Genomic DNA, 12,903 nt, shown 5'->3' with positions numbered 1-12,903 from the left:
TCAGACTGCCTAGGTACAAATCCTGGCTTAGCGTTTTGTGCCTCCCCAAGCCTCAGTTTTCTCTTCCGTGAAATGGGAATAATAATGAGTCCCTGCCTCATAGGATTGTTAAGATTGAGTTACTACATGAAAAGAACCTAAAACGGTGTCTGGCACACAGCCATCATTCAGTAACAGTAACATATTCTCGATTCACAACTCACCTACTGCCAAAGAGCAGGCCTCAGCCGGATGTGGTGGCGCACGCTTGTAATCCCAGCATTTGGGAGACTGAGACGGGAAGATCCTGGTTTATGACCAGCCTCAGCTACTTAGCAAAGCCCTCTGCAACTCAGTGTGACCCTGTTTCAAAAAAAAAAAAAAGAACAAAAAATAGGGCTTGGGTGTAGCTCGAAGGTAGAATGCACCTGGGTCCCGTCCCCAGTAATGCTAAAATATATATAAATAAATAAGCATACCTGTTTCTCTACATTCTGGCTGGGTGATGTGGGTAAATTATTTCATCCCTAGGTCTCAGGTTATCTGGCAATTTTCTGCAAAATGGTGAAAAATTTATAGATAGTTGTGAGAATGGGATGAATCTGTGCGTAAAGGGCTTGGTACTCGCAGCAGCTAGATAAATGGTAAGTAGACCTTACCAGCATTTGCCACCGTGCCCTGTACTTCGTAGGTGGACTCTGGCCTCTTTTGCTTTTGGTTTATCTTCCCCCTAGGGTATTGTTCTCAGTGTTGTGTCTCGTCTGTTCTGTGTGTGGACTTGCTCTGTTGGTTTGAGGCTTTGGAAAAAAAGCGCATTAGAATCTTTCAGAATTTGCTTTTCATTCCTCTGCAGCCTGAGCCCTCAGGGAACCCTTGAGTTCCCCAGGCAATGTCTCTCCTCAAAAGAAGATAGAACTGAAGTTACTTCTTAGATTTAATTGGCTTGATAACTAAAGGATTGTGGTCCTGTGCCCCAGCTTCAAATCGCTTATCAGATAAAGCTAAAAGGTCTGGTATCAGGCTTCTTAGGAGGGGAAATTCTGAACACATGCTTTGGCCAGGAAGCAGCAGTGATCATAATGCCCTACATAGAAGGGTAGCAGCTCTTCAGCCCAACTTACATGACTCCATTTCACTAGATGAGGACACAGAGCTGCCCAGAGCTGCATAACAGAGCTGGGTCAACTCCCGTCCCTATTTTAGTTTCCCAAACGCAGTACTTTCCTCAGTGCATGACAGCTGCCTCCCAAGTATTGATTGTCAGGATATAGTGTATTTGTGTGTATGTGTTTTGCTGGGAACTGAACCCAGGAGTCTTCTGCCTCTACGCTATGCCCCCAGCCCTATTTTACTTTGAAATAGCATCTCACTAAGTAGCAGAGGGCTTTTCTAAGCTTCTGAGACTGGGTCCAAACCTGTGATTCTCCTGTCTCAGCTTCCCAAATCCTAGGATTACAGATGTGCACCACCACACACAGATCAGGATGTAGTTTTAGACATGGCCAAAGTGGGGCTGGGTTGTTGCTCAGAAGCCTCAGGTTCAGACCCCAGTGCCACACAAAAAAGCCATAACTAAACATGAGAAGTGCTGTAGTGGGGCCTCAGTACAGACTTAAGTATTTCTCAGACAACTTGAACAGCGGTAAGTGTGAGAATTTATCTGGGTGTTCAGTGATGCTTTCATCCTCCTACCTTTGGTGTCAGAGATGTTTACTAAGTGCCTTGAAAAGTAAAGAGAGAAGAAAATAATTTGCCCTGTGGGATCTGAAAGGTTCTTGAAGAAGAAGCATGTCATCTGGGTAGGTAAGACTTGAACCAGTCAAGGTTGAGATTAGAAACAAACTAAGCCAGTGTCTCGCCAAAGGCAGGAAACCCTGAAGGGCTTAGGAAAGGTGGGAGTGGCTGGAGAGCCATTTTAAGGTGTCCCTGCATACCAAACTAGGGTTACTTGAATTGTGTGCAGCATAACCATATGTTCTTTTGCCTTATTTATATATCTGTCCTAGATCATAACATATAATTCTATAAGAAAAATTAGGAAATATAGATGCACACACATTAAAAAGTTGCATCACTCCATTTAAATAGTGTGGTAGTGCCAGCTGTGGTGGTACATGCCTATAATTCCAATACTTGGGAGGCTGAGACTAAAGGATCCATGATTTGAGGACAGCCTCAGCAACCTCTTGAGGCCCTCTGCATCTTAGATACTGTTCCAAAAAGGGGTGGGGGGCTGGGAGGTTAGGGGTGGAATGCCTCTGGGTTCAATCCTCAACATCACACAATAAATAAGTAAATAAAGAAAGCTGTGGTGAGCACCCTTTCATGTACATTTTGGCATAATTGCTATATTGCTACGTATTTTTTTTCTTTATACTTCCAAACTAACCGAGCCTTTTCTTTTTTTTATTTTTTATTTTTTGGTGGTACTGGGGTTCCTGGAAACCCTTCTACCTTTGGGCTACACTCCCAGACCTATTTTATATATTTTTTTGGAAACAGAGTCTCTTAAACCAGTGAGGCTGACTTCGAACCAGCGCGATTCTCCTGTCTCCGCCTCCCAAGCGTGGGGATGACAAGCGTGTGCCACCACACCCGGCAGCCCTTTCTATTTTTTATTTTGAAACAGGGTCTTGCTAAGTTGCTGAGGGTCTCACTAAATTGCTGAGGCTGGCGATATTAGACAATATGAGGTCAAAAAGGAGCACAGCTTGCCAGGCGTGGTGGTGCACGCCTATAATCCTTGTATTTGGGAGGCTGAGACAGGAGGATCGCACAGGTTCAAAGCCAGCCTCAGCTACTTAGTGAGGCTCTCAGCAACTTAGTGAGACCCTGTTTCCAAATAAAGTATAAAAATAGGTCTGGGAATATAGCCTGGAGGTAGAAAAGCCCCTGGGTTCCACCCCCAGTACCACCAAAAAAAAAAAAAAAAGAGCATAGCTTAGCAGCAGGAAAAGATTTTCTTCTGGAATAAGACCTGGGAGAAGGCAGCTGACTGGGAGAGAGAGTCCACAGAGCCCGGAGCCCCTTCCATACAGACTAGGGCTTTTCATGGGGCGTTAGGAAGAAGGGAGGGCAGATGAGGCAGTGTGTATTTCTCCAATTGGTGGTTTAACAGTGGGCTAGGGCCAGGGAGATGGTTAGGGGCATTTTTCTGCCTTTTCAGAAGTTCTGTGTTCTCAGCCTCCTCAGGCCAGTCCTCACAGTGTCTACAGACAATCCTTCTGTTTTAGCTCTCCCGGTACTGGGATTATAGGCATATGCACCACACCCAACTTTCTCTTTTTTATTTTTATTTTATTTTATTTTGTGTGTGTGGTACTGGGGATGGAATCCAGGGGCCTTCTGCCTCTAGGCTATATACCCCAGGCCTTTTTTATTTGAAAGCAGGGTCTAACTAAGTTGCTGAGGCTAGCCTCAAACTTGCGATCAGCCTCCCAAGTACTGAGATTACAAGCTTTGCCACCACGCCTGGCCTTCTTTCTCTTTCTTAAAGGAGACAATATTTATTTGGACTCAGTGTTTTAGAGGTTCAGTCCATGGTCAGCTGGCTCAAAGGCAGAAATATCATGGCAGCAGGGTGTGGTCGCAGAAGGCTGCCCAGCAGCCTAGAAGCAGAGTGCTATATATTTTTTAACATGTCCAGAAGTAGAATTGCAGAGTCTAACAGCATGCACCTTGGGAGGGGCTTTTTGCTAGGTTATCCCTGAAGTGTTCATGTTTGTAATCCCTCCAGCCCTCTGAGAATAACGCCACAGTTTTATTTCAGTATCTAATACTGGCAGTCTCTCAGGGTGCAGCCATTAGTTCCAATTTTAAGCTGAATTTTCAAATTGCTTTTGGTTGCCAATTTATATAAACTGGACATGGTGGCGCACGCTTGTAATCCTAGCATTTGGGAGGCTGAGACCGGAGGATCGCGGTTCGCGGACAGTCTCAACTACTTAGTGAAGCCCTCTGCAACTCAGTGAGACCTGGTTTCAAAATAAAGAATATAGCCAGGCGTGGTGGCGCACGCTTGTAATCCCCGCGCTTAGGAGGCGGAAACAGGAGGATCGCACTGGTTTGAAGCCAGCCTTGCTGGCTTAAGAAGCCCTATTTCCAAATAAAAATATAAAATAGGTCTGGGAGTGTAGCCCGGAGGTAGGGTTTCCAGGAACCCTAGTACCACCAAAAAAATAAAAAATAAATAAAAATAGGGCTGGGGGTATAGCTCAGAGGTAGAATGCCCTTGGGTTCCATCCCCAGAACTGCAAAAAGAGAAAGAAAAAAAAAAACAATTTATGTATTTGAAGATTCTAGCATATTCTTTGCTACTCCTCTTTTTGATCCTTCCTCTAGGATAAATTGATTTGTGATTTGTCGATAGTAACTTTGTGTGAGGATTGTGTAGGCATGGTGGTACATACTAGTAATCTCAGTACTTGGTGGGCTGAGACGGGAGGATCACAGGTTTGAGGACAGTCTCAACAACCTAGTGAGGCACTGTTTCAAAATAAAAATTAAATAGGGCTGGGGTATAGTTCAGAGGTAGAAAGCCCTGGGTTCAATCCCCGGTACCGGGTTCAATCCCTGGTACCACAAGAGAAAAATATTCAGAGCTCTAAGCAACCTACGGATGGCGGTGTATACAAGTAGCATAGGACTTGTCTTCCTTCTATTTTGGTTAACTAGAATTCAGGTGCAGAGGGGAGTGTGAGGATAAAGAAGGCAGCTTTTGTTTCTCACTTGACGCGCTCACATTCTAACCACTGACCAGCATGTGTTCACCAAGGTCCAAGAGGGAGGACTGGACTCTTTGGATGGCTGGTCGGTGGAGGGAATCCTCTGACAAGAAGTCAGATGCCGGAACCAACTTTCAGTCAGTAGGCTATCTATTACTGTAGAAAGAACAAGTCTGTTGTATTCAAGGCAATCCCAGGCACTGAAACCCTTCCCTTTGTGGATAGCAGGGTGTCTCTGGAGGGATTTTCAAGAACTATGGTAGCTGTCTCTAGGGAGCTGGAGGGAGGGAGATGTATTTTTCCTGGTATACCTATTTGTACTGTTTGAATTATTTACTGTCTTGGTTTTATTTTTTCAAAAAAATCTAAGGCTAGAGCCGGGCATGGTGGCACATGCTTGTAATCCCCGCGCTTGGGAGGCTAAGACAGGAGGATCACACAGGTTCGAAGCCAGCCTCAGCTACTTAGTGAGGCTCTCAGCAACTTAGTGAGACCCTGTTTCAAAATAAAGTATAAAAAAATAGGTCTGGGAGTATAGCCCAGAGGTAGAAAGCCTCTGGGTTCCACTCCCAGTACCACCAAAAAAAAAAAAAAAAAAAAAATCTAAGGCTCTAAGATGTTAACATACATTAGTGGTAAATGAGTTAAGAGTATATGGGAACTCCCTTTTTGCAACTTTTCTGTAAATCTGAATATATTTGAAAACAATTTTTTTTTTTTTAGATAGGAAAAGGACAGAAGGAAGAATTCTGTCTATGTGGAATCCTGCTCCATGAGGCAATTGCTCTGTCTTCTAACCTTGTCTTTTTTTTTTTTTTTTTTTTTTTTTTTTTTGGCGGTACTGGGGATGGAACCCAGGGGCATTCTACCTCCAAGCTACGCCCAGCCCTATTTTTTATTCTTTATTTTGAAACAGGGGCTCATTGAGTTGTAAAGGGCTTCCCTCACTAAGTAGCTGAGACTGTTGGGATTAGAAGCGTGCAGTGCCATGCCCGACTTTTGTGTGTTTGTGTGTGGTACTGGGGATTGAGGCCAGTGACATCTTCTGAGCTACGCCCCTAGCCCTCTTTTTTTATTCTTTATTTTGAAACAAAGTCTCACTAAGTTGCTAGAGGGCCTCACTAAGAAGGTGAGGCTGGCTGTGAACCTGTGATCCTCCTGTCTCAACTTCCCAGGTACTGGGATGATAAGCATGCACCACCCTTGCCATTTCTTTTAAAGATTCTCCTGCACTGCTAATTCTTAGCCATTGTTGTTCATTTTTATTGGAATCAAACTTATTTCAAAATGATCATCAGTTGGTACTTTGTTCACAACAAGTGAGGAGAAAAACATTCTGTGAATATATTGCTTTTAAGACTTTGACCAAGCTATATGCTTACACAAAGTGCACCAAACTTAGAATTTTAAACTTTCTCTGGTTGGTGTGTGTGTGTGTGTGTGTGTGTGTGTGTGTGTGTGTGTGTGTGTGTGTGTGTTTTCACTGTGGCACTGGGGATTGAACCCAGGGGCATTCTACCTTCAAGTGTACCACCAGCCCTGTTTTTCTGTTTTTGAGATGGGGCTCTGCTGTGTTGCCCAGGTAGGCCTTGAACTCCTGAGCTCAAGTGGTCCTCCTCCCTTAGTCTCCTGAGTAACTGTGACCACAGGCATACACCACTGCTCCCAGCTGGGACCTTAGATAAAATAGTCAGTGAAGACTTCACCAAGGAAGCAATATTTGGAGAGGCCTAATGAAGTAAGGGATGAGTGAGCCGTGCACTTATCTGTGGGTAAGGCATTCTTGCAACAGGGACAGTAGGCATCGAGGGCTGGGGAAGGGCCACTGTCCAGAGAGCAAGAGACCACGTGACTGGAGCTGAGTGAGGTGGAGTTCAGAGAAGGTCAGGAAAACACTGACAACACTGGAGCTTCCTGACAGGAGGCCAGTTGCTATCCAGAGAAATGGGAATTCATGGAAATTGTGGAGCTTTTTTTTCCTGCAAGCTATAGTGAAGAGTGATCTATCATGAATGGTTACAAGATTAGTGAGCCAGCCATGTGTGATCCTGTAATCCCAGGACTTAGGAGGCTGAGGCAGGAGGCGTGCAGTTTCAAGGCCCAAGGCCAACCTCAGCAACTTAGTGCAGCCCTGTTTTGAAATAAGAAAAGCCAGGTGTAGTAGCACATGCCTGTAATCCCAGTATTAGGAGGATTGCAGATTTGCGGCCAGCCTCAGCAACTTAGGCCCTTCGCAACTTAATTAAGACCCTGTTTCAAACTAAAGAATAAAAACAGGGCCGGGCGTGGTGGCGCACGCTTGTAATCCCAGTGCTTGGGAGGCTGAGACAGAAGGCGCGCGCAGGTTTGGAGCCAGCCTCAGCTACTTAGGCTCTCAGCAACTCAGTGAGACCCTGTTTCCAGGTAAAGTATAAAATAGGTCTGGGAGTATAGCCTGGAGGTAGAAAAGCCCCTGGGTTCCACCCCCAGAACCACAAAAAATATATATAAAGAAATAAAAATATGGCTGGGGGTGTGGCTCAGAGATAGAATGCCTGTAGGTTTAATCCTCAGTACCACAAAATAAATAGATGATACACCATATAGATAGGTAGGTAGGTAGGTGGATAGATAGATGGATAGAGGTCTGGAGATACAGGAGAATACCCCTGGGTTCAATTCCTATTAAATAAAACAAAACAACAAAACAGTGATGCAGAAGTAGGGAGTTGGACTCCTGTGTGAGTCTGGCCCAAATGATAACTGACTGACCCATTTGGGCCATTTCTGAAAGTGTGGAGTCGTTGCCTTTTAGCTCTCTTGGGACTTTCTTTGTTGTTGGGTTTTGGTTTTGGTTTCGGTACTGGGGATAGAACCCAGGAACATTCTGAGCTACACTCAGCCCTATTTTTTATTTATTTTGACCAAGGGTCTCACTGAGTTGCAAGGGCCTCACTAAGTAGCTGAGACTGTCCTCGAACCATGATCCTCCCATCTCAGCCTCCCAAATGCTGGGATTACTAGCATGAATCACCACACCCAGCTTCTTTGTTGCTTTTGTTTTAAGAGACAAGGCCTTACTATGTTACCTTCAACTTCTGGGCTCAAGCAGTCCTGCCTTAGCCTCCCAGGAAGTTGGAACTGCAGGCATGTGCCATCATGCCCAGCTTTGGGGAAGTGACATTTGCAAGGGCTCAGGCTTCACGGGACAGCAGGTGACACTGGGTCAGTGGAAGCAGATATGACAGTGTGACTTGATCTGCCGTGAAGGAAGTTCACTTCCTTCTCCATTCTAACTGTGGCCTCTCTTCTTTCGAGCAGGTTTGGTTGCCGTGGTCCCTGCTACTGCTACTCCTCTCTCTCACGTATAAGATAAATGCTTTCTATGTCCCTGGGGTTGCACCCATCAACTTCCACCAGAATGACCCCGTAGAAATCAAGGTGAGTGGTTCCTGCATTGTTGGAGCCTCGGCTGGGCAACCGAGATGCGGGAACATCGTGAGCTGTTCATATCCATCCTGTGGTTGCACAGAGCAGAGACCAGTGCCAGTTACGGAAGGAGAGCTCGCTGCGTGCTCCATGGCTGGGCACCTGTGGCTCCAGGAACTCTGCCTTACCTCTCCATCTCTAACTCTGCGCCTCCTTCTCTGCACATCTCCTGTGTGAGTGTGGGCTCCCTCTGTGCCTCTCTTAACTCCTTCTCCTCCTCTTGCTCTTAAGCGTCCTCCCGCCCCCTCCTGTGTGCGTGTCCACCTCTGTCTCTTTCTCGCTCTGCTTCCTCCTCTGTAGCATCTCTGCCTCACTCTTCTGCGCGCTCTCCTCACAGTTACCCGCTTTCTCTGTGTAACTCATAGCGTCTCTGCATATTATCCATCTACTGTGCATCTCTCTTCCTTGACAGTCAGGTTTGTCACTTCCAGAAACAAAAATTAAAATGACATTTAGTGAGAGTTGTTTACATGCCAGGCATTCGTTCAAGATGCCCCCAAGAACCCTCTGAGACAAATTCTATATGTTTTGCAGATTTTCTGTATATTTTACAGATAAGGAAACCAGAGAAGTGAATCAATTTCCCCAAGGTCACATGGTGAAGAACACATAGTGTTGATTCCAAGCCTCCTCCTAAAAAAGGGAGTAGAACTCAGAGGTTCCTGAGGATTTCTCATTTGGAGTATTTCCTTAGGAAAGATGCCCAGTGTGAAATTGTCATATCAAAAGATAGTAACATAAGCCAGGCGTGGTGGTGCACGCTTGTAATCCCAGCGCTTGGGAGGCTGAGACAGGAGGATCATGCAGGTTCGAAACCAGCCTCAGCTACTGAGTGAGGCTCTCAGCAACTTAGTGAGACCCTGTTTATAAATAAAATACAAAATATGTCTGGGAGTGTAGTCTGGAGGTAGAAAGCCCAAGTACCACACACACACACACACACACACAAAAGATAGTAACATGCTCAAGAATCTTGACTTTAGTTGTGAGTGTGTGTGTGTGTGTGTGTGTGTGTGTGTGTGTGTGTGTGTGTGTACTGGGGTTCCTGGAAACCCTTCTACCTCCGGTCTACACTCCCAGACTAATTTTTATATTTTTTTATTTGGAAACAGGGTCTCTTAAGCCAGCATGGCTGGCTTTGAACCTGCGCGATCCTCCTGTCTCCGCCTCCCAAGCGCGGGGATTACAAGTGTGCGCCACCACGCCCAGCTAGTTGTGATTTTAAACTAAATCTGTAGTATGGGCTAAAACTACTCAAAAGTAAGCTGGGCGTGGTGGCGCATACTTGTAATCCCAGCATTTGGGAGGCCGGGACAGGAGGATCGCGGTTTGTGGACAGCCTCAGCTACTTAGTGACGCCCTCTGCATCTTAGTGACACCCTGTTTCAAAATAAAAATAGGGCTGGGGGTGTAGCTCGGAGGTAGAATGTCCCTGAGTTCCATTCCCAGTACCACAAAAAAAAAAATTAATTAAAACTACTTAAAAGTTAAATAATCCAGAATTGTGGATAGTACAACATAGAGCATGCTATAGTGTAGTCTGCTTGCAGGTACTTAAGATGTGCAGGTGCTGGGAAGATTCTTGAAACACTTACCTTGCTTTCTGCTGGCGAGGAATAATAGCCTCTCTTCTCCCACCAGGCTGTGAAACTCACCAGCTCCCGAACCCAGCTGCCTTATGAATACTACTCATTGCCCTTCTGCCAGCCCACTAAAATAACCTATAAAGCGGAGAATCTGGGTAAGTTCTTGTACTGCTTAGCCTGTCCCACAGGGAACCCAGCACGATTTTTATGATGGCACTTAGCCCTCATCTAGCACTTATTTAATTACTGTTGCACATAAGTTTATTCTGTTAGCTTATTCAGTCCTTTTAACAGCCTCCCTGTGGGGGGAGTTGCCATTTTTATTCCCATTTTGCAGATGCAGTGCTGTTAGTTAATGGCTTAGCTGGGCTTTGAATCCATCTGTCATTTTCAGATTTGCAGCACTTGGCTTCTACTCAGACTAGTTGTCTTGATTTCGCGATATCCCCTTCTCTCTAGTGGCTGCTGTCACCTGCTCAGCCTTTAATTGAAAGAGTGAGTGATTACCTCTGCTGCAAAGAAAGCAGAGAGATATTACCATGCTTGCTAAGCTTTGTAAGACGCACTTCAAATAATGTGTGAAGCACCCAGTGCCGTATCGGGCACAAGTGTCCCATAAATAGTAGCTAGTTGCTGGGTATGGTGGCGCACACTTAAAATGTTGTAAGCATTCGTGTGCTTTACCACAATACGGTTGAGGTAGATTCTCTTAAGGATTAAGTGAGCCGCACAAGGCTTGGTTACTTGCCCTAGGTCACTTTCCTAGTAGTGATTAGTAGCCTCTCAGGCAGAAACGTGGGAGCCCTGGCTCCAGCATGCCTTCCCTCAAGCACCACTCTCTGTTCACTGTCCTGTCTGACTCTTACAGCAGTAAATCTACCAGCAGAATACAGCTGCCTTCATTCTGTAGTGGCGGGACAGCAGCTTCCAGGATTTGCTCAGGGTCACATGCCCCATAGGTAGAGAAATTGAGATTTTATTTATTTATTTATTTATTTTGGTGGTACTGGGGGTGGAACCCAGGGGCTTTCTACCTCCAGGCTATACTCCCAGACCTATTTTTATACTTTATTTGGAAACAGGGTCTCACTAAATTGCTGAGAGCCTCAGCTTCAATCTAAAGTAGCTGAGGCTGGCTTTGAACTTGTGCGATCCTCCTGTCTCAGCCTCTCGAGCACTGGGATTACAAGTGTGTGCCGCCACACCTGGCTGAAATTGAGATTTTTAACGCAGGGTTTTAGACTAAAGCCAGAGTTCTTTCTGTTGTCCAGATGCCTTCTCCAGAAAGGCTTACGGTGCTGTGTGAGAGCTGTGCTTGTGACTGTCACATTGATGGCAGGTCACACCATGGTCTATGCGTTGAAGTACTTGTGGAGGATACGCTAGAGTGTAGCAGCAAGTGCTCCTAGAGGGTCCACATCGTGACTGGCGCATTGTTAAACACTTTAGCCAGGCAGGGTAGTGCACACTTACTTACCCCAGTTACTTGGGAGACTGATGGGAGGATCACTTGAGCCCACAAGTTCAAGACCAGTCTGGGAAACATAGCAAGACCCTGCTTTAAAAAAAAAAAAACAAAAAAGGAATGCTTCTACAGTATTAGAAATGAGCCATTCCAGGCCAGTATGTCCTCTTTCTTGGTTTGTTTGTTTGTTTGTTTGTTTGTTTGTTTGTTTGTTTCGGGTCTTGGGGTGGAACCCAGGGGCATTTGACCTCCGAGGCACACCCCCTCCCCTATTTTTTATTCTTTTATTTTGAAACCGGGTCTCACTGAGTTGCAGAGGGCCTCACTAAACAGCTGAGGCTGTCCGCAAACCATGATCCTCAGGTCTCAGCCTCCCGAATGCTGGGATTACAAGTGTGCACCACCATGCCCAGGTTTTGGTTTAAATTTAATTCTGAATATCAAGAAGTGGTACTGCCTTACTTGGCCTGCGATCTGTTCCTTTCTGCAGTTCTTCCTCTCCTCAGGCCAGCTCCTTGTTTTCCTGCAAAGCAGCAGGCAGTAGGACAGAGTGTAGGGAAAGAGCCCAGTAGTGTAGCCCCACCACAGCCCCTGATGTCCTGGGCAAGCCACTGCCCCCCCTCCTTGGCTTGTAAAATGCCATTCCAGCAGTGGCCATGTAGATGCCCTACTGGTGCCGTTATCTCCAGTTCCTCCCTGGGCTTTGCAGGCTTATCTGCACTCCTTGGCCTCTAGAAAGAGCAGAAGGAGAGGCCTTCCTCACTGCCCCCTCCTGAGTGGTACATCCGAGCTCTAGGTATTGCTTACTAGGGCTGCCACCTCGCGTGACTGAGTGCTGCCACTCCAGTGCTACAGCTCATGGCCTTGCCATTTACTGCTTACAACTAGCAACTCCTAGCCATCATCTCTGCCCTGGTCTCTCCTCTAAACATTTTATATATATATATTTTCTCCTAACCTGTGGTACTGGGGATGGAGCCCAGGGGCATTCTGCCTCTGAGCTATACCCCCAGCCCTGTTTTTATTTTTTATTTTGAAACAGGGTGTCACTGAGTTGCAAAGGGCATTACTAAGTAGCTAAGGCTGTCCTCAGACTGCAGTCCTCCTGTCTCAGCCTCCTGAATGCTGGGATTATAAGCCTGCACCACCACTCCTGGCTGAACCTTAAATCTTGATAATCTCACTGCCTATTTGACATATCCAAACTGAAAATACCTTCTATCTGAGTTTGCTGTGTTTTCCTGTTTTGCCACTTATAACCTAATCATAGAAACCTGAGTCTCCCATGTACCTCTCCTCTCTCGTCTCTTGTATCCGTCAGCAGTAGGCCCCCAAGCTTCAGCTCCAGCCGACCCAAACGCCCACTTCATGTCCCGATGCTATTGCCCCCAGCCGGCTCCTCACACCTGTTTTCTGCACATAGCAACCAGAATGATCTTTCTGTAATCAGATTCAGTTAACATCTCCATCTCTCCCACTCCAGTCAGGAGCCCCTCCTTGACTTTTGTTGCTTTCTAGATAAAGATCAAACACTGTGTGGTTCACAGGCCCCTGGAATCTGGCTCTAGCCCTTTCTCACCCGTCTCTCCAGTTTACCCTAGTTGTTCCCAGCTCTTGTGCCATCTTCCTGTAGTCCGGGAGCCTGTCACACATACTTTTCCTTCTGTTAGACCATTCTTCC

General features: G+C 46.0%; 1 protein-coding gene across 1 annotated transcript in view; it reads left to right on the top strand.

Moving 5' to 3' along the window:
• Positions 1-12,903, top strand: part of TM9SF4 (transmembrane 9 superfamily member 4) — a gene marked incomplete at its 3' end in the record, with an annotated part of 49,899 nt that overhangs the window by 10,545 nt on the left and 26,451 nt on the right. The window contains 2 exon segments of the mRNA XM_080716654.1: positions 8,001-8,123; positions 9,813-9,912. Coding sequence (XP_080572780.1) covers positions 8,001-8,123; positions 9,813-9,912 — 223 coding nt within the window.

This window comes from Muscardinus avellanarius, assembly GCF_963383645.1.
Source record: "Muscardinus avellanarius genome assembly, chromosome: 19".
NCBI lineage: Eukaryota > Metazoa > Chordata > Mammalia > Rodentia > Gliridae > Muscardinus > Muscardinus avellanarius.
Note: the sequence above shows the minus strand (reverse complement) of the source record. Positions and strands in the feature narration are given on the sequence as shown.